Source organism: Scleropages formosus, chromosome 6 (assembly GCF_900964775.1).
Source record: "Scleropages formosus chromosome 6, fSclFor1.1, whole genome shotgun sequence".
NCBI classification, from domain to species: Eukaryota; Metazoa; Chordata; class Actinopteri; order Osteoglossiformes; family Osteoglossidae; genus Scleropages; species Scleropages formosus.
Genome location: NC_041811.1, coordinates 8,398,953 through 8,420,594, shown reverse-complemented (window position 1 = coordinate 8,420,594; position 21,642 = coordinate 8,398,953). Strand labels below are relative to the sequence as shown.

At 45.8% G+C, this 21,642-nt stretch overlaps 1 protein-coding gene across 5 annotated transcripts; it reads left to right on the top strand.

Moving 5' to 3' along the window:
- The first annotated feature begins 1,353 nt into the window (after nucleotides 1-1,353).
- Nucleotides 1,354-17,735, top strand: LOC108922676 (rab-like protein 6). Of its 5 annotated transcripts, none has more exons than XM_018732954.2 (17): nucleotides 1,354-1,513; nucleotides 2,489-3,080; nucleotides 3,525-3,659; nucleotides 4,962-5,009; nucleotides 5,154-5,183; nucleotides 7,256-7,308; nucleotides 7,683-7,774; nucleotides 8,848-8,988; nucleotides 9,362-9,467; nucleotides 11,275-11,378; nucleotides 11,836-12,185; nucleotides 13,263-13,419; nucleotides 15,417-15,623; nucleotides 15,896-16,124; nucleotides 16,596-16,785; nucleotides 16,882-16,937; nucleotides 17,434-17,735. In XM_018732954.2, the coding sequence occupies exons 2-17, from the start codon at nucleotides 2,951-2,953 to the stop codon at nucleotides 17,629-17,631; spliced, it is 2,226 nt and encodes a 741-aa protein (XP_018588470.1). In that variant the 5' UTR covers nucleotides 1,354-1,513; nucleotides 2,489-2,950; the 3' UTR covers nucleotides 17,632-17,735. The 5 variants fall into 5 exon arrangements, with proteins under 5 accessions (XP_018588470.1, XP_018588469.1, XP_018588468.1 ...); XM_018732953.2 differs by having other exon boundaries at nucleotides 11,836-12,194; nucleotides 16,596-16,779; XM_018732952.2 differs by having other exon boundaries at nucleotides 11,836-12,194.
- Nucleotides 17,736-21,642: the final 3,907 nt, after the last annotated feature.

Genomic DNA, 21,642 nt, shown 5'->3' with positions numbered 1-21,642 from the left:
AACTTCTTTCTAAAAAAACCTAGGAATTTTATTAAGGAAGGCACTTAATATGCGTTTGTTTAGCTTTTTATTTATCACAGATTGTTCGTCTGGACAAAACAGTGTATAAGTACGTCGTTTTAATGAAAGACATATTTCCACAACTTTGGCCCGCACCGTAAATCGAACCAAATCGATGTTCTTCCTACGGAGCACTTTAGGCTGCTATTTATTACTGTGCCCGTTATTTAAAGCAGTGGGCGGCGGCGGTATGCGAATTTATGGCAAAAATTCTCTTCAGAGTCTGCAGGTGCCACTCATCGCTGGCGTCAGTGCAACAGACGACGTGGTAGAAGAGGATAACATGTTTTCAAATTAAAAAAAAAAAATTATTATTATTATCATTATTATTATTATTATTATTATTATTATTATTATTATAGGTGCGGTGCCGCAGTGGGCTGGACCGGGTCCTGCTCTCCAGTGGGTCTGCGGTTCGAGTCCCGCTTGGGGTGCCTTGCGGCGGACTGGGTGTGTCCCCTCCCCCTCCGGCCTTACGCTCTGTGTTGCCGGGTAGGCTCCGGTTCCCCGCGACCCCGTGGGACAAGCGGTTCAGAAAATGTGTGCGTACTATTATTATTATTATTTCAGAAGAGTGCGGAACAAGAGTTGAGCGTAAGAAGCAGCGGGGCGGAAGAAGAGAGGGGAGCACCAAGAGCGGGGCGGAAGAAGGGAGGGGAGGACGAAGAGCGGGGCGGAAGAAGAGCGAGGAGGACCAAGAGCGGGGCGGAAGAAAGGAGAGGAGGACCAAGAGCGGGGCGGAAGAAAGGAGAGGAGGACCAAGAGCGGGGCGGAGGAAGGGAGGGGAGGACGAAGAGCGGGGCGGAAGAAGGGAGAGGAGGACGAAGAGCGGGGAGGAAAAAGGGAGGGGAGGACCAAGAGCGGGGCGGAAGAAGGGAGAGGAGGACGAAGAGCGGGGCGGAAGAAGGGAGAGGAGGACCAAGAGCGGGGCGGAAGAAGGGAGAGGAGGACGAAGAGCGGGGAGGAAAAAGGGAGGGGAGGACCAAGAGCGGGGCGGAAGAAGGGAGAGGAGGACGAAGAGCGGGGCGGAAGAAGGGAGAGGAGGACCAAGAGCGGGGCGGAAGAAGGGAGAGGAGGACCAAGAGCGGGGCGGAAGAAGGGAGGGGAGGACCAAGAGCGGGGCGGAAGAAGGGAGAGGAGGACGAAGAGCGGGGAGGAAAAAGGGAGGGGAGGACCAAGAGCGGGGCGGAAGAAGGGAGAGGAGGACGAAGAGCGGGGCGGAAGAAGGGAGAGGAGGACCAAGAGCGGGGCGGAAGAAGGGAGAGGAGGACCAAGAGCGGGGCGGAAGAAGGGAGGGGAGGACCAAGAGCGGGGCGGAAGAAGAGCGCGGCCAGCTCGTCCTTGCTGACGCCGCGGTCCCCGGCGGGCCGGAGGAACATGGCCGCTGCGGAGGAGTGATGCTTCGGATGCGCATCGACCGCACCGAGTGATGATCGCACAGGCAGCTCTGCAGGTAACGGTTTGAGTTTGTGGCCAGTCTGAATGATTCTAGAAATAATAACGAAGTAACACTGCCTGGAAAATCATCATGTATATTGTAAAAAGCGGATGTGCCTGCCCTGCGTGCGTTGAGTCAGTATTCGTGCTGGTTATTATATCTGCAGGAGGACTCGACCACCACAAACTTAAATTTTTCTTTTTATTTACTTTTTATTATGTTGATTGGGCTTAAGGTTTTGTCCTAAGAAACTTGCAGAAATAATATCTGACTCGTTTTTACAGCGAGCGTTTTACTCTGGGAATTCAGTGTAAGAACCTGGAATAAGGGCACTAGCAGTATGAGAGTGGGACTCGAGCCAACATCCTTCATGTTACAAGGCCGTGTCCTTAAGCACCGTGTCCTGCAGCACTTCCTAATTCCATGTCATCTGAAACACATCCAATAGGGGCAGCGGTGGTAGAGTGTCGTGTTGAGTACACACGCGACACACTTCTTCTAGTTTGGGTTCCGATCCGGTCACCTGCTGGTGTGGTTGATGTACCTGTCCCGTCACGGTGTCCTCATACTGCTGCCGAACTGCCGACCGTGAGCTGATCCTTCACAGAACTCTCACCCCCGGTCCCATCCCGTCCTTCCTGTGGAGGCAGAGGAACATTCACACTTGACTCATCAGCGCTGTGTGTCGTATTAATTATTAGTACATGGACTTTATTTGAAGCTTTTCTCCAAAGGGGCTTTGAGCACTAAGCTAATGATAATATTTACTCTTTTACACAGCAAGGTACCTTTTACTGTACCAATTCAGGGAAAGTACCTTTATTAAGGGCACTACAGTAGGAGGTTGGATTTATACCCAAGTCCTTCAACTGGAAGGCGACACTATCCTCTATACCCACTGCTGCCCCTATTGGATGTGTTTCACACGTGAAACTGATGCATCTAAGGCTGGATCACAGATATGTTTAAGAATACGTGTTGTGTTTTCAGATTGTCACCGGGTCCCACCCCCAACGGGGTCACAGAGACGGATCCCCCTCCGCTGAACCCTAGAGGAGGTGCCGGTGTCCTGAAGTGGGACGGAGGAGGACAATATGCATCAGCAAGCCGCTGTTCTGTCCAGAAGATGCAACGCTGGCAGACGTCCTCCGAGACAGGCGGCCTCCTCTGAGCTCCCGCCGGTGCCGTTTTAAGGGGAGTGTTTGGGTCTCGTCCCCGGTCCCTTTTCTGGAGGCTGCAGCTGCCCCGCTTGGCTGAAAGTGCAGCCGGACGGAGTCATGTATGCGAGGTAGCTGCGGCGCAGGCACATCATATTGTGTCATTATTTCTTTTTTATTTACTTTTTTTCCCAGTGGCAGAGTTTGTGCCTGAAACCTTTCTGGTTCAGGCCGAATCATAAATATATATATATTTTAGTTTTACTGCAATTGTTTTGGAGAAGAGCTCCTCGGGATGTTTTCAGCACTGAGGAAGCTGGTGGGCTCCGAAGGGGTGCTGCCCAGGGACAAGACCATCCCTGCTGGCCTGCAGTCCATGAACCAGAGCCTGCAGAGGCGCTTTGCCAAGGGTGTCCAGTATAACAGTAAGTGCTCTCTTCCCCATCCCCTGCCCCCTCCCCATGACACAGAAAACTCCAAACTGTTGGCATGTAAAACAGAACGAAATGTACGCTGTTGATATTACTACAGGTCTACTAAATCATGGACAAATGAATAGGCAAATAGGGACAAATTGGCTTCAAAGCCAAAAACCCTCAGTCAGTTATTGGGACTTTTGAAATGATTTAACGTGACATAAATCCTGCCTTTAGTTAACTGAAAAAATCTAATATTCTTTAGATCCATCCATTAAGTGAAATTCATTATTTATCCATTTCGGCTCTTTACTTTGCATGCATTATATATTAATACGATGCCCCTCTTCGTAGGTTACTGGGTCATGGTGATTTTTCTTTATATTGAGCATGGTTCATCAGCAGCAGGTTATGTGATCATATGGTCATTTGCTGTTTCCCCAACCCACTCAGTGAAGATTGTCATCCGCGGGGACCGCAACACAGGCAAGAGCACCCTATGGCACCGGCTCCAGGGCAAGAAGTTCCAGGAGGAGTACATCCCCACCCAGGAGATCCAGGTCACCAGCATCCACTGGAACTACAAAAGTGAGGGCTTCCTCCTTCCTGCCCCCCGTCACGTGTTTGTTCAAATCAGGGGTACAAGGAAATCTCCAGGAAAAAAAAAAAAACAACAAATATTCATGGAAAACAATGTAACGTGTTCTAATGTCTATCAATAACACCCAGGTTGATGTAATTTTCTCCTCATGCCCAGTTGAAAAAAAAAAAAAACAGGTCTTGGGTTTTGTACTCGGATTTTGGAAGATTTCCAAGCCCCACCCCAAATGTGGTATAAATTAAAAGCTTAGACTGTCCTCTATAAGGTGCGTTAGGAGTCAGCAACGTAGCATGTGCAGTCTGGGAGAGAGACTTAAAAAAAAAAAATATGTCCTCTACAGTGGATCAAAAATGAATGGCTGACTGTGCATTGTGTAAAGAATGGTTTCTTAACACTTGCATTAATAGCTTCAGGTTTGGATGCGTAGTGAGGTTTCAACCCACCTCAATGTTTGAAAGCTGCTGCAGAATCATGGAAGCTGGCAGCCCCCATATGGCATTGAACGTTGCGCTTGCATACCCTCGAACCCTGGCTTTTAAATGTCCGCTGCCTTGCTCATACAGTCCGAGATGAGTTACTGTTGTCCTCCGTCTCTTGTTTTACCACACCCTTCCATTTCATTTGAGATGTGGGTGTCCCAACAAGGTAAATATTTACCGTAATGCTGTGTTTGAATGTTAGATAGCTGCCTAGATAGGGTGGAGTCAAAAGGACGTTTTGACACATACCATTCAGTAGGTGATAGGTTTGTAGTCTAGCTCCAGACCTTCATAGTGATCTCCCATGCAGGAGAAGCTTCCAGGACACAAAAACACGAATAATCACCCTGCTTGGGTCATGAACCCACTAGGAGGACCTCAACCTTGAATGAATGTCAAAGTATAACATTAAGCTCTCTGTTTGGAGAGAACTAACTGATTAAATAATCTAACTGTTTGGACTGTGTTTTGGGCCCTACCTCATTCAACAAATATGATACTTTCTTTTATTCATGTTTGTTTATCTGACATTTTTCTCTGAAGCGACTTAGAACGTTCGGTTTGTGCACTAAGCTACTTCCACTGATGCATCCGTTTATAGAGCTAAGTAATTTTACTGAGTAAGTACCGTTCTCAAGGGCGCTACAACAGGAGTGCATATTTTAATCTGTGTTTTCATTGCAGCCTTAACCACCGTGCCACCTGCTGTTTGCCATTGTTACTGACGTGATCCTTACCATACTACAGCACCACCTTTTCGTTTGCTTGTTGTTTGTAGTTTATAAAATAATTTTTTTTCCGTTTACACAGCAACCGATGATGTGGTCAAGGTGGAGGTATGGGATGTGGTGGACAAAGGTGAGTCACCTGGGATGAGTGAAGATCCAACTAATAACACATTCTTGTCGTCCTTAGTGATGGGTTTGTACTTGGAAGTAGCTCGTTTGAACGGTTTACCATGTTAACTCTCTAACTCTTACTCTTCTCTGGACATGCCTCCAGGGCAAAAGTACCCCCTTCCTGAAGGTCTAGGTGAGAGTCGCCCTGAGCTAGAAGGGGAAGGTGCTTTGCTTGGTTTGTCTGTGTGAGGCTACATAGAGTAGTGCTCGATCCAAAGTGGGTTTATAAAGGCTTCCGCCATACGTGAAAGCTTAGTTGCATCACCGAATTTAAAGAGTTTTGGGTTTCATCGATGCATTTTATTCCGTTCCTGTGCATCTGAGGCCAGACTGTATTTAAAAAAAAGTATTCAGTTACAGTGCTGCTTTTTGAAGCCTTTTGAATAGCTTGCAATGAAATGAAAGTTATATTAAATACTATGTGTAGCTACAACATAGATGCCCTCCCAGGATTTGAACCTGCAAGTTTTTGTCCATTTATGGAAACACTAGCTCCTGAACTTACAAACGCAACCAGGGTAAGAAGTCGCTTTGTAAATTGTTGGCGTTTGTACACCCAAAGTCAATTTTATCATGGTGGTACAATAACAAAAATGTAATAATACTGATGTTTCTATCTATTTACAGGTTATTCAGCCATCGCTGTAAAAAATACCCAGCTGTGTAAATGGAAAATAACTAAGTTGCTTAGGTCTGTAAGTCCTGTTCCAAAAATTTAAACGTAATAATAATTAAATAACATTAAATAGTTAAATGAAAAATAATTTGACTTTAACATTTTTATTTATTTTGAGCTACATTAAAAATAAAACTGATTGAAAATGATTATTTCTCCACTTATTTACATGTTAGTCAACTATAGCTATAAAAATACACACGCACAATTGACTGAAACCGCTTGCCCCAAGCAGGGTCGCGGTGAACCGGAGCCTAACCTGGCAACACAGAGCGCAGGGCTGGAGGGGGAGGGGACACACGCAGGACGGGACGCCAGTCCATCGCAAGGCATTCCAAGCGGGACTCGAACCCCAAACCCACCAGAGAGCAGGACCTAGTCAAACCCGCTGCGCCACCACATCCCCCGCTATAAAAAATACATGACTATAAATGAGTAAATAATAAAAAGTAGCTTAATGTTGTATGTCACTTTGGAAGAAGTAATAAATAAATTACAAGTAAATAGCGGTAATAAAAATACTTAGAAAGACTAACATTACATTAAAAATACAACAAATTTTTTGTTAACAGCTGCTCTTTAACATTGCATTAACCCCTATTCAATGTCGATGGATGACAGAATAATAATATATGTTTCTCGTCTTGTTATTGATCACCCATACTTAGAAACACCGGACACCAACTGTAAACACTGTGGAAGTGAGTCTAAATAAGGCGGACTCTCACTCCTGCTCTCTTTGGGTGCACTTTACTGCCATCTGTTGTCTCGGAGGATAACCACAAGCCACTTTGCTCTGCAATGGACAGGAATTTTAGAAAATGTGTGACAGAAATGCCATAATAAGCAGTCAATAAGTAAATCAGAAAATGTTTTCATGTTTGAAAATCCCTTTGAAATGTTCTGGGGGAACTTCTCTGTTCGTATTATGAAGAGCCGGTGTATGTATTTAGCCTCCCCTTGTTTCTTGGTGACGCATTCGGCCGATTTGAGGCCTTAGCTTCGGACTCGAGCTCTGTGGCTGAAACACAAGAGCTGGTCTCAGATGGAAGGACGGAACAGCTTAATAATTTAAACCGCTCGACGCCAACTCTCCTTGGCCCAAAAAGCAAAACCGTGGTGCCTGGGCAGCTTCCTTGCTGTCCCCACCCCCTCTGCTCAGCTCCCCTCCTCCACTTTAGGATCCCACAGTGGACCGAAATCACAGCACGGCACCCCAGCTAAAAGTCCGATGCCATAAGCAGGCTTGTGCTTCTCTGTGGTGATGTCAGATTTTTGGCAGCGGGCTTTGCAAAGACAGCTCTGGGTTGTCTCCCCCTGACCCCACTCCCATTCCTGAGATCAGAAGGGACCTCAGGTAAGGTGAACAGGGTCGCTTCTGTGGATGGAGCCGTTGGCTTCCGGTGACATCGACGGCGTGAGCTTGTCTGTACATGTTTGCGGTGGGTTGCATCATCTCCCACTGCTCCAACTTTTCTACCTACCTGGCTGCACGGCGTCGTTTCTTTATTTTTCGTTTACTATTGCAGGGAAAGGTAAAAAGCGGGGGGAAAGCCTGAAACTGGAAAACGAGCCTCAGGAGGTAAGCGCTGAATCTTCCATACCCTGATTTGCTGACCTTTGTGAGGTACCTGCTGTTGGAGTTAATTTTCACCCTCATTTCCCACACTTACACCCCCTCCCAACACATTCACGCCACCGGACAGTTTTTTACTTAACCACAATTTTCCATTTTGTCCTTTTAGACATGAGCACTCAGCTTAATGAAACATCAGCATTAAGAAATTGCTGTAATCAAGTGTTATTAATTAATGTGTGTTATGTATTTGTTTGAAGAATTAATTGTAATACCTCACAGTCTGGCTGTCCTTTCTGGGACTTGAACACACAGCCTACTGTGTAAATCCTCTGACTCGGTTTATTGAAAATGATAGAATAACCGCGTTCCTCCTCCAGTCAGAAGCGGAGATGGCCCTGGATGCAGAGTTCCTGGACGTGTACAAGAACTGCAATGGGGTCATAATGATGTTTGACATCACAAAGCAATGGTACATGGGATTTTTTTCTGACACAATATGTTAATAGACCTGGAAGAACACCGTGGTTGTCTATATATCTGTATTACAGTGGTACTTTTACCCTCCCCAAAGCCTTTTAGTATCTGTTCTGAGACTGCAGGTCAGTAACCACCTAGAATCCTATAAAGGGGTTCACTTAAGAAATACTGAAACAAATATAAGGGGGTGCGGTGGCGCAGTGGGTTGGACCACAGTCCTGCTCTCCGGTGGGTCTGGGGTTCGAGTCCCGCTTGGGGTGCCTTGCGACGGACTGGCGTCCTGTCCTGGGTGTGTCCCCTTACGCCCTGAGTTTCCGGGTTAGGCTCCGGTTCCCTGTGACCCTGTATGGGACAGGCGGTTCTGAAAATGTGTGTGTGAAACAAATATATATTTTGTAATTTTTATGAAGGTTTAGTGAGAGGTTTAATTAGCTTCTACGGGTTTTATGACCTGAGAAGTCTGCAGACTTTTGTCCTGTGATGCATGTAATAGGATTATAGGATTATATAACAGGGTAACAAAAAAGAGAAGTACTTTTCCAGGACCCGGCATACACATTGAAACAGTGAACCAAAGAAGAACATCTGTTAAAGCACAACTGTGCAACTGGAGAATTGAAAAGATATCGCAGTATTGCATATTTGGACAGCAGGTGACGTAGTGGTTAGAGCTGTTGCCTTGCAGTCAAAGGACCCATGTCTGAATCCCCTTTTCTGCTGTAGTACTCTCGAGCAGGGTATGTCCCCTAAATCGATATATCGACGGTGTAGTGGTTAGAGCTGCTGCCTTTGGACCCAAAGGTTGCAGGCTCAAATCCCACCTGCTGCTGTAGTGCCCTTGATTATGATACTTACCCCTAAACTGCTCCCGTAGAATTACCAAGCTCTATAAATGGGTAAATAGTTCTATGTATCTGAACATTGTAAGTTGCTTTGGAGAAAAGTGTCAGGTAAATCAATAATAATTGATTTTGATATTAGATTTCAGCCAGAATGGTGTGATTTCCCTAAAGTCTTTTCTGTTATTCCATGGCGTCCCCGCCCACACCCCTAACCGACTCGCAGGACATTCAACTACATCCTGCGAGAGTTGCCCAAGGTGCCCACCCACGTACCCGTGTGCGTCCTAGGCAACCAGCGGGACATGGGGGAGCACCGGGTCATCCTGCCCGACGACATCCGTGACTTCATCTCGGGCCTCAATAGGTGAGCTGGGTTTGCGGTTGAGCAGTGGATGCCAGCCTTCAGGGGGCGCTACCGATTTTTGTTCTATGTTTAAGCTGTTGTTCAGGCTCGGGGTTTTTGGTATAACAGGCTAAAGCTCCTTAACCGTTTCACCACCACCCACTCTTGAACAAAGGCTTTACTCAGAAATGCTGGGAAGCTGATCAAAGGAAGCGTAAAAAGTTGTATTTTTGAAAGTCGTCTGTTTTTTTTTTTTCTTTTTTTTTTCCTTTTTTCAAAAGTTTTTTCATGCAGTCTGGTAGAGGCAGGAGCCCACTTCGGTCAGCAGACGGTCATAAGACCTGCATGATCTACACTTGCTGTGTTATTAACTTGGTTCTCCCCTCCCCCACAGACCTCTCGGCTCGTCCTACATCCACTACGCAGAGTCATCTATGAAGAACGGCTTCGGCCTCAAGTATCTCCACCGCTTCTTCAACATCCCCTTCCTGCAGCTTCAGGTCAGTCTCATGAAATCGTCATTTTGGTGGTTGTGTGTTTTTTGTCACACTTGCTGCCTGTGAAGTACGAATCATATGTATTTTTTAAATTCTTACATTTCCATATAATAAAAATCATACTACTTTTTGTTGTCAAGGTTACTCGTTTTGCTGTAAAACAAATGCTGTCCTTTTCTGAAAGTGTAGCCTTACGATTAGTCATCTGTTGGGATATACTGCCAATTTCTACTTTTGAAGGTCTCTATAGAAGTGCTGATACCTTGTGCACAGCTTTTTTGTAGCCCACACTGGTTGATTAGTACTTTATTTCTTCACCAGTAGCATGCCTGGTGCCACTTAAGGACATATTGGCATGCAGAACTTGACCAACAAAGTAATTTGTCAGCCTTAGAAGATGCTGTAGCTGTATGTGCTCAGGTGGAAGGGCTGCATGTCATTGAGGGATTTCAGTTTGTTTATTTTTAGAGAGCACTCTATTCATCAGGGTGAACACAGAGCACTGAACAAAGTTTCAGGGAAAGAGACAATATGGAGTTGCTGTACTTATAGTTATCTGTTAAGAGGGGCCTGGATGGTTCAGGGATGAATGACCAGCTGGCAGTGGAGGAGAGGAAAACAAAAAAACACCCACCGTGAAGAAGAGGAGAAAAATAAACCTCTGGGGGTCCAAGTACTAGTAGCTGCCCATAGCAGGACCCCCACCACAGGTGCTCACTTTTCAGTTTATCAAAGCCAAAGCAGTAGAAGCGAGATACAAGTCTTTCTGTGGCTTGTGCCATCGAGAATGGATTCTTATTAAACATTTACACTCCTGCTGTTTTCCCCTTGTGCCTTTACATTATTCAACATGGCGGCTCTGGTGACCGTCGAGCCCTGGCGTCCTCCCTTCGAGTGCACTTATCTACCGAGCTTGGGGTTTTGTCCTCAGAATGATCCAGCAAATATTCATAGTGCTGGCAGCTGACCCTGCAGTCCACTACCTGAGACTGACTGACACAGGGCAGCCAAACAGGACCTTTGATTACCGTACATTTTTAGCCTCCGCAATAGGAAAATGGATTTTTGTATTTGTGGTGGAAACAATGCCAATACCCTGTGGAGTTCATACGCTATTAAGGTGTTTAAATTCTTTCCAGTTAATTCCCGGGTTCGTTGTGGGTGAACTTCTTTCATCCATCATCAATTGCTGCTTGTCCAATAAAGGGTCATGGTGGTCCAGAGTCTATCTAGAAGCATAGGGCATGAGGAAGGGTACACACTAGATGGGGTACCAGGCCATTGCTGTGCAAGTTACACACACTCATTCACTCACACACAATATAACACATATCTTTGGATTGTGGGAGGAAAGCCAGTCAGAGGAAGCCTACACAAAAACAGAGAGAATGTGCAAATTCTGTGCATATTTCAGCGTTTGTTTATTTCGCTTGCTAAGGAAACACTTTTCATGCACTGTTTACTAGAGGAATTGTGGTAAAGCTTCACTACCTTGTAGAACTTGTTTTTGGTTGGAGTTTTGTTTTCTCCCCTGTGGCCACTCAGACACAGAAAACACGGTCCACCCTCGTCCTGCTTGATTATTGATGACTCGGAGGCAGAATGAGCGGAGGACAGTACTGATCAACTTTCCTCCAGAGATTTGGGAGCACCACTGGGGGTTGGGCTCACAGGTCCCACCTTCTCCTCACTTGATTGATGGTGCACCCTGAAGGGGATGGGCTCTTTTATAAAAACATGGGCTCCCTGGCATGTGATTTGCTATGGTTCTCTGGTCTACAATCCCCGCCCTCTTTTCCCATCTCTGCAGAGGGAGACGCTCCTGCGGCAGCTAGAGACCAATCAGCTGGACATGGATGCCACGCTGGAGGAGTTAACAGTGCAGCAGGAGACAGAGGACCAGAACTACGACATGTACGTGTGCAAGCACTGCTCTGGGTGGATGTTCTCTGTTTCCCTCACACACACACACAAAAATTTTGGGGGATATTTCTGTACTGACAAACACATCACATCACAAAATGTGTTCTGGGGGGTGGGCAGGTTCACAGGGAGCATAAAGGGAAGAAGTTCAGATTATTTGGGCTGGAGGATAGTTTGAGGGGTCCAGAATGTTTGCACCAGAAGAAGGGGCAGAGGTCAGTTCCTGGGAGGAGAGAGAGAGACCCAGATGGTCCAGGGATGACAGCGGCACAGGGATGGGAGGCAGGGCAAGAGGTTTCTTGGCATTAAGGTGACCAGTAGTTGGGAGTTCTTCCAGGGCTCCCAGGATGCAGCAGTGTGAGCGCAGGGTGGGCAGAATCCACAGAAAGAATCAATCAATTAATGTGGTTAAAGAGACAGGTCTTCCTCTTCCTTCTGCTCACTGCAGTTTCCTGGAGCGGATGGAAGCACGCGGCCAGGTGTATGGCTCCCCAGGCCCCAGCAACGGCCAGAGCCCATCCTCCGGGTCCCAGTCACCAGTGGTGCCCCCCAGTGGACCCTCCACGGCCACTTCCAGTCCTGGGACACCGCAGCCCCCAGTCCCTGCTCAGATCCCCTGTCCTCCCCCTCATCCTACTGTTGCCACAGCGACAGTGCCCTCTGCGTCTCAGACACAGCCTCTACCCCAGCCTCCTGAGCAGATCGCACCCTCCTCGTCCCCACAGGCCCCGCCCCCTCAGAAGAGAGGTTTCATGTCACGGCTCTTTGGAACCCCCTCCACGCCAGAAGTTTCACCAGGTAAGCAAGGTGTGACTCTGATTTAATATGTTCCTCACCACATTTTCTCAACATACACTCACTGCTACGAGGTTCGTTCTCTAGGTTTTACAGTGCGAGGGAAACTTCCAGGGAATACGCTGCAGTGATATTTCGGAGTCATTGCTCGAAGACGGAAGTGTTTGAATTTTGTGCTCACGCTGCACCCTGTTTGCAACGCAGACTGTCTAAGGAGGCCATTGAAACACTTCCTATGAAAATGGTCATGAAAGTAACACACTTTAGATAGAGGGACTGATGGACAGACAGATTGTTGTGGATGAATAGATAGGTCGGTAGGTAAGAACTTAATTGGTCCTAATGGAAAATGGCACAGTGGAGGACAACTGTAATAACCAGATGGTGTAATGGAAAATGAGAGTTGACAACTTTTTCAAGTAAAGCTATGTTCATCTCAATTTACATTTATTCAGAATCCTTCAGTGTCCGACAGCTCTTAGGCTGCACGGAGAAAAGGAAGCACTAAGAGGCCTGAGGTGTGTCGTTGGCCTCCACGGCAAATGAAGCATGTAACGACATTTAGCAAGCGGGTCACTCGGGCCAGTTGGGCTCACAGTGCCGCTTGTCGATCTGCATGGGGGGCCCACAATGGAAGAGCTGCAGGAAGTGGGAAGAGAATGGAATGTGGGAAGGGATGGGACAAGTTGACAGACATTAACACCCAGCTATCCCACACTGACACACACAAAATGCCACTCCATCCCCGCATTCTTGCATTGCAGATGAGAGAGGCATTGCATATGATCCTGCAGGTTAAATTTTGTTGTATGACGACCCCCACTTTTGCACAGACATTTGGCTTCATAGAGAGTTTGGTCATTAGCATTTTAAAAAAATTGATAGATGAGGTGGAGGGCACTTCGGTTCTAGAAATAATGCAGAGCTAAAAAAAAAAAAAAAGACATCGTGAGGTCAGAAGCTGCAGTCGTGCAAGTGGCCACCAGGTAGTGTGTCATGTTACGTTACATACTGTCACAGCTCCTCAGCCCAGTGCTTAGAATGACTTAGATTAAGTTTCACTTTCGGCTGTATCCCCAGACACAGCCGGTCCAGCTGACACTGTGCCCCAGACCAAGGTGCAGAGCGTGGACGACTTTATGCCGGACGAGGGCCTGGATCGCAGCTTCCTGGAGGGTGGTGCCCCGGCGAAGGCCAAGGACAAAGGCCGGCCAGCATTCACTGTGGAAAGCGACAGGTGACCAGGCTTGGGGCAGCGGGTGCGCAGCATGGTCGAGGGGTTGTTTCTCGGGACATCTCATTCACTGCTTTGGGGACACTTGTGCTCCGGCATTCAACAACCATCTTTACCGTGTTCTTTTTCATTTTGTCCTTGGGCAGCACTTTATTTCACCTTTATTACAAGATTAATACAGAAAGTGACATAACAAGACAATGAATAAAAAACAGGTATGGCATCTGTTCAGGGTTTTTCAGTTCCACTTCCTTGAGTCAGCTAGTATGGTGCCAAAAACAGATGGTCTTTAACAGCCATGGTCCAGAGTCACACTCCCAGAATAACGAATTCTGCACTGTAACCTTAACATGTGATTAAAGGCTGCAGTTCAGCTCCAAGAGTGAACTCAAACCCCAGGATAAAGACAGTTCTGCAGCAAGTCTTGTGTTGTCTTCTCATTGTTAATCATCTCATAATTCTTCATATCATAGATGATTATAGATTACATCAACCTTCTGTTTTATTTTTATTTGTTCACTGGCACCTTACATTACAGAGTTGAGACTTGTTTGTAATTCAGTTTGTTTGCAAGTTTAAAATAACTTTTGCCACAGTCAATAAAATAATAATACAGGCATACCTCCATTCATTTATGGGTTAGGTTCTTTAAAAACCTCAGATATAGGAGGTAGGATAAAAAATTTATTAAAAGACTTTTATTTTCTTGTTTCTTGGGGGTGCGGTGGTGCAGTGGGTTGAACCGGGTCCTGCTCTCCATTGGGTCTGGGGTTCCAGTCCTGCTTGGGGTGCCTTGCAATGGACTGGCGTCCCGTCCTGGGTGTGTCCCCTCCCCCTCCAGCTTTACGCACTGTGTTGCTGGGTTGGGCTCCGGCTCCCCGCAACCTTGTATGGGACAAGCGGTTTCAGACGGTGTGTGTGTGTGTGTGTGTGTGTGTGTGTGTGTGTGTGTGTGTGTGTGTGTTTCTTATAAAAGTTATACTACATCAAAATCAGAACTCCTTTGAAGTGACTGAAAATAAAAAAATCATGTCCAGTGTTCCCCAGCTTCTAGCCATTGTCAGCTTTCTTCATTATCAATAAACAAAGCTTACATTTGCGGTACAGGTTCTGTAAAAATCACGGAAATGGGTATAATAAATAAAAAGGCTGCAAGACTCTTTTTTTGTTGATTTGGAGTTGTGTTCAAATTAAAACTAAATTATAACGGACAGAAAATATAAACACCTGGTCTCTGCAAACTCCTGCTGAGTTCTGATTGTTGACTGATAAATCACATGAACGTGTGCAACTTGGTTTAACTTATTAATGATGAGCGCTCAGGAACAACAGACAAGCTATAAGCCCTATGAAAGATAGACTAATAACACATAGGTCCATTTCAGCATTCGCCAGTTAGATTCTGTTAAAATCTCAGCTGTAGCTATAATTAAAAAAAAATACTCTATTTTGTTATTTGTATTAAATTCCAGGTACATTAAAATAAAATTAATTTAAAATGACTGAGGAAAGTTTTCTTCAGTCTTTTTCAGTGTCGATTATTTGCTGACTGATTCCATTGACGTGCGATGCTCCTCATCTTGCTGTTAATCACACACATAGAAACATCGGACACAAGGCGTAAACATCGTGGAACTGAGTTGGACCAAGGCAGCCCTCACACTCCTGTTCTCCTAGGTTGCGCTTTACCGCCACCTGCCTGCATGGCAAATAAACGTGGGTCCGTTTCGTTTCGGAACAAACAAATTTTTTGATAAGTGAGTGACATTTAAGATGTTTGCAACCTGGGAAAATTCACAGCTTGACTCTTTATGATGTGAGTAACCGGTGTATTTTTATTTTGTGTAGCTAACTAAGGCTGCGTGTTTGTTTAGGTTTCCAAACCTTCGCCAATTGTAGCTGTGAAACTGAAATCGCACCTCGTATGTCTGATGCCACTTGTGAATCTCCTATTTTGGGGCACTGGATTGTGATGAAGCAGGATGTTTCCCCCCACACAGCGATGGAGACGGCAGGGCGGGGAACCCCATGGTGGCCGGCTTCCAGGACGACCTTCATCCCGATGACAAGGCTCCAGCCGGACGCTCATCTGGTGCCGTGATTCCAAGCATGGACGTGGCTCTGTCCAGCGACGAGGAGGACAGACCGTCGGTACCCTCCGCAGCACGAAATGATGGGGACAAGCAGAACAGACTGGATGCCGGACGGTGAGTCCAGATAATGGCTTTGAAAATTGAAATGGAAAATTAGCACAGTTTTGCACAGTTTTTTTTTTTTTTTTTTTTTTTTAACACCAATCTTGATAATCTTTGTAAAGTTATTTATTTATCTGGTATGTATTTGATTGCACGCGTGGCAATGCTGCATTTTATCTGTAGTTTTTCTGAGCTGAATGTTTAACGACATAACTGAATTTAAGGGTCTTTCAATGGCTACAGCACCTCCCTAAACCTTAACCACTACGCTGCTTTTGATTCAGCTCATCTGGCAGTTTGGTTACCAAGACGACGGACAGCAAGCCACCAAAGCCCACAGAGAAGCCAGCTTCCACTCAACCACCAAGCCATGTTAAGAAGATAGGGGGCGCCACTGAGGGAGAGTCTTCTGACACAGACCTCGAGGCACCTGTGGCCAAGCAGCTGCTGTCCTTTGTCATGGATGACCCCGACTTCGAGAGCGAGGGCTCAGACACGCAGAAGATGAATAAGGTCGTCTGTCCATTTCCAGACTGTCAATAAACCGTGTAGTAAACAGTCGAGCCAACTGGAAGGTCTGTCTAGCGCCACCTTGAGTGGAAATAAGTCCTCACTTAGCAGCAACTCTGTGTCTGGGTTGATTTGAAAGCAGCAGGTAGTGTTCTGGTTAGATTTTCAGCTTCTCAATCATACCTCCTGCTGTAGAACTCTTGATCAAGGTAATTATCCTGAGTTGATACAGTAAAAATTACCAAGCTATATAAACGGGTAGAACAGTCCTGCATTGTCAGACATATTGTCATTGTAAGTCATTTTGGAGAAAAGCATCAAATAAGCAAATAGATAATAACAAAAGATTTATTGCTTTCCTTTAGTTTGAAATCCACACCTAAATGTGAACTTGTTTTTTTCAGTAACAACATTTTGGATCGTAATTCATTTAGACACTGACATGAGTTGTAACATAGCCCCTCTTTCACTCAGGACTTTTTCCCCGTGCGGGACGACCTATCTGACCTGTCGGATGACGAACTGCCCCATCCATTGGTCCCGTCAGCGGAGCACCCCAAGTCGTCTGTCCTCTCCTTCAAAACCAAGGATGACGCAGACCTCTTTGGTCTGGGCTTCGAGGACGTGCAGGCCAAGGCCAGGGAGAGCAGCGAGGAGGGTGAGGGTGAGACCCTCGGGGTTCTTTGTGATCGCAGCCCATTGGAGACAGTAACGGGAAATAGATCCAAGAGGTCAAATGTTAATTTTTCTTTCCTTACAGATAAGCTAGGCAAACACTTGTCAAAGGATAAGAAGAAGAAAAAGAAAAGCAAAGAGGTATGACACTAATCTGATGTGAAAGCAACTCCTGGAACAATAATTTATGGAGCTTCATTGAAAAATTTAACCTTCTGATGTGACTTACAGTTCCATCTGTGCATGACCAGACCTCACTTGTAATTTACTTGTATAAAACTTTTAAAACTATTTTGTTATGAATCTTGATTAGTTGGTTAATTGGCGAAATGAAACCCAGGTTGTTCACTTACTGTACAATCGTGACATGATGAAAATGATTTTTAAAAAAAAAATCACGTGCGTCGTGCAACTCTGGAGTGACGGGTAAACGACATGCTCGGAGCCCCAATTGGGACAGCCACGTGAGGATGAACTGTACTGTGGAATTTTTAAATTTATACCGAAATTTATTACGTTTCTTTGTAAAACCAGACTGAATCCATCCACATGGGAATATCAGTGTTGTCTGTCACTCTGCACTTAATACATCCATCAAACGGAGAGATCGGGTCATGAAAGCTCCTGTTTTTCACAGGAGGAGGAAAAAAGCAGCAAAAGGCGACACAAGCACAAGAAGAAGACGAAGGAGGAGGTCGGTACTGGGGAAGAGAAGGAGAAGAAGAAGAAGAAGTCGAGGAGCAAGAAGGGAACCGATGTGGACGACCTGGAGACCTTCTTGGCTGGAGGGGAGGGGCAGACAAAGGCCACACCTGGAGAATACGAGGAGCTGTAGAGTGCTGCTCATCCAATCAGGGCTTGAGGTTTGTTGTGATGGACATGTGCAATCTCCACCCATCAGCGAATCACTGACAAGCATGACATTGCCCCCCCCCCCCCCCCCCCCAAGTCCCTCCCTCTTTGCAAAGTGGGACTTGTGCTATTTTTGTTTTGTTTTCACTTGTGCGCATGGCGGCACACTCCATTTATCCAAGTGGTAATGGGTTCGACAGCAGTTCAGTTTTGAAAGTGGGTTTTTTTTTTGTGCGTTTTAAAGAACACATTTCTGTTCTAGCCCCATCGTATTTTACTCAGATATCATAAATTAAAGCCTTGATTGCTTGATTGACCTTCTATCAGTATAGACACACCACGGACAGTCGGGATTGCTCAATTGTTTCTTTTTTTCAACATTCAAACGAATGTGACATCACCTTTGGAGCAATCGCAATTTTTGCCAGTTTCTTTTTACGTTTCGTCTCTCGGGTTCGAAACCAAATCGGATGAAATCAGAACTCATGTGACACACAGCGCAGGGATTCCACGCTGACAGCACTGTCTGTGATCCATCTTTGCTGCCGGGCTGCTGGCGCTTCTTTGCAATCGATGCCTTAAACGCAGAATGGAGAGGAGGCGCTTAACCTCAGCGACACTACCTTCTGTGGCTGAGCGCCCATCCAGCTGCGGAATGTCCCCTTCTTTCCTATACACCCATTGTTGCATCCCATATGGGGTCCATGTTACTGGAATGTTGCGAGATTACTGCGCATACACATGCTGGCAACCATCGCTCGTGTGCAGAGCTCACGAATGTTACGATTTCGTTTTGTCGTCTTTTTACGTGTAAAAATAAGATCGGCAGGGCTCTCGGTGCGATCGAATGTGCTCGAACCACTCCTCACTTTTGTACTGCACTTTGTGCTGTCGGTTCTCGGATTTGTCGTCTCTGTCAATCTGACTGCTGCTCTGTGCTGGGGATACCAGCTGATTCTGGAAGGTTCTGATTCTGCCCCTTGCTTGTTTACAGTACAGGCGCGGGAATCCGCCGTCCAACCTTTTCTCTGCTTTTATTGCTCTTTCAGTTCATCTCTCCACTCGTGGCGTTAAACAATGACGCGAAGGAGCCCCTGCTTCGAAAAGCATCACTTTTGAAAAATAAAACCTGCTTTTTATGGCAGGGGTGACGGTTTGTTTGGAAAAGCAAATCCCATGTGAAAACTGCTGTTGAAACAGGCATTTTAGGAAAAGGTCCGGAATATATTTTTAAATGTATGCAGAGACATTGGTGTATTTGGTTTTCATGCTTTATTTAGGATGTGGATTAAAATATGCACGAAACACATTTCTCGCATTTCCATTCGTATTTGAATATGTAAGAAAACAGTGCGGGTTTTTGAATTACAAAATTCGGTTAAAAGTATGCAAAAGAGGAATAAAATTATTAGGGTTAATTTATTGTACCTGCTTATTCAAGACTAAATTATTGCAAGCGAATCTGTAGTAAGGACATGGATTTACAATGACATCGATACAGGCGTTTTATTTCTGATTTTCCGTCCTGGCTCATTCTATAGGCGTCCGTTATAATTATTGTTTATTCATTCGGTTTATGTCTTTTTCCAAGGATAACTTAACATGTTTAGCTGCTCATAATGATTCACCCTGTTATAATGCAGGGAATTTTTTTACTATATCAATTCAGGGTAAATACCTTGATCAAGGATACTACAGCAGGAGATGGGATTCTCTTATTGCAAGGCAAAACCTTGAACTAATATGAATATGCAGCTCCCAGTTTTTTAGGTGCAGTCTTCTGCATCTTATGAAGGTAATTTGTTCTTGAAAAATCTTTTTTGGGGTGTATTCTCTTAATTCAAAGACATAATTGCCATTAGTTTCAATGCTAACATTTGTTTGGTCCTTCCAGAGTCTCGAAACATACACCCATTTATGCTAAAATGTTACCAGATGCTGTTAATATGGACACAGTATTTTCAATAGTTAACATTAGTTATCATAACACATCATAAAGCAGTTTCCTTTCATTAATTACCCTAAAATACTGTTTATCTGTCTACCTGCACTCTTTCAGCGCTTTCATTGCATTCATGACATTCAGTGCATTTAAAAAATGCTCACAAACAAAACATACATACTTATGATCCTTAATGGTTATGTATTAATTTAACCTTTAATGCAAAAACATCGATCCATCATCAACAACCGCTTGTCCTGAGCGGGGTTGCGGTGAGCCGGAGCCTTACCCAGCAACACAAGGCGCAAGGCCGAAGGGAGCGGGAACACACCCAGGACGGGACACCAGTCCATCGCTAGGCACCTCAAGCAGGGCTTGAACCCCAGACCCACCACACAGCAGGCACCGACTGAACCCGCCGCACCACCATGCCCCCTCAAATGCTAAAACGGAACAATAGAAATCAATGAAAATTAATTGAAGCTTGAATGGCAAAGAAGTAGACATGGTTTGAACAGTCCAAACGGGACCATGGTAACTGAAATTATAACAGGTGACAGTGGCAAACAAGGGCTGATGGAGAGTGACTAATGCAGCATGAGTCAAACTAACTGAAGAAGGCCACTATGTAGGCGTACCTTCGAGGAAGTCTGTGTGTGTGGCAGCTGGATGACCTAGAGGTGGTGTCACCGACTTTGGCGCAGGAGCTTAGGGGTTGAATCCCAGTTGGGGCAGGCCTCCAGTAAGAATCTTCATGCTTACAGTCCTAATGCTATACACAAGCCTCTCTTGGAAGAGGAGCGAGAGAAATACAACTAAAGCCATATGTCGGCCGGCTTAACAACATCCATGTCAGGTGTTGGGGAAACCAGGACAACCTGATAAGTGGGCTACTGGAACAAGACATTCATGAACACGGACTGAGAACGTGGAATTAATGGAGTGCTACTATAACAGTTGACCCAAGGACAGGGGTTACATGCACCATATGTGGGAACTATGGATGAGCAGAAGACCAACATCCTCACTGATCAAGAAGCACCTAGTAGCTTAAACATCAATAGAAAGAAGCTACTGTCACAGCTAGAGATGGAGAGGCTACAACAGAATGGCCATGGCACTCAGCAGCATGGAAATGAAGGGCTGCCCCTGCTGGAGAAGAGCAAGGTTATAGAACTGACACAACCCTACCGACCATGACAGCTGAATCCTCTGAGCTGACCACAAGAGTCATGGCCAGACTGAATATATTCCGTCTCTGGACTAAAGTCCAGTACCCTGAGACTGTATGATAAGCGAAAAGAGGAGGGCCGAGGGTTAGTGAGTGTCAGAGTCACTATCCAGAATGGAAGAACAATCCAAGAGTACATCAGGAAGATGGCCCTCCAGGACAAACTGCTACATGAGTACCTTGGGCAGCAGAAGATAGAGGTTAATGAGGAAGAAGAGGAGACATTGTGGAAGACCAAACCCCTCCACAGGCTCTATCACTGACAGAGAGAGGGAGTGGCTGACATCAAGAAATTCTACTAGTGGCTGGAAAAGGCCGGTCTGAAGGACAGTATAGAGGCTCTGATCATGGCAGCACAAGGGCAGGCCCTAAGCACCAGATCCATAGATGCCAGGGTCTACCATAGCAGACAGGACCCATGGTGCCAGCTCTGCAAAGATGCCCCTGGAACAGTCCACCACATAGTAGCAGGGTGAAAGATGCAAGCTGGGACAGTGAGAGGCATAACCAAGTGGTTAGGATAGCGTACAGGAACGTCTGTGCAGAATATGGACTAGAAGTGTCCAAGTCCAAATAGAAGACACCGCCAAAGGTGGTTAAAAACAGCAGAGCTAAGATCCTGTGGGATTTGAAGTTCCAGACTGTCAAGCAGTTGCTGGCCAACCAACAAGATATAGTGATGGTCAACAAGGAGAAGAGGGCAGTTGTGATAGATGGAGTAATCCCAACTGATAGCAATATTAGAAAGAGGGAGTATGAGAAGGTGAAGTACCAAGGGCTGACGGAAGAATTGGAACGAATGTGGAAGGTGAAGTCCAGAG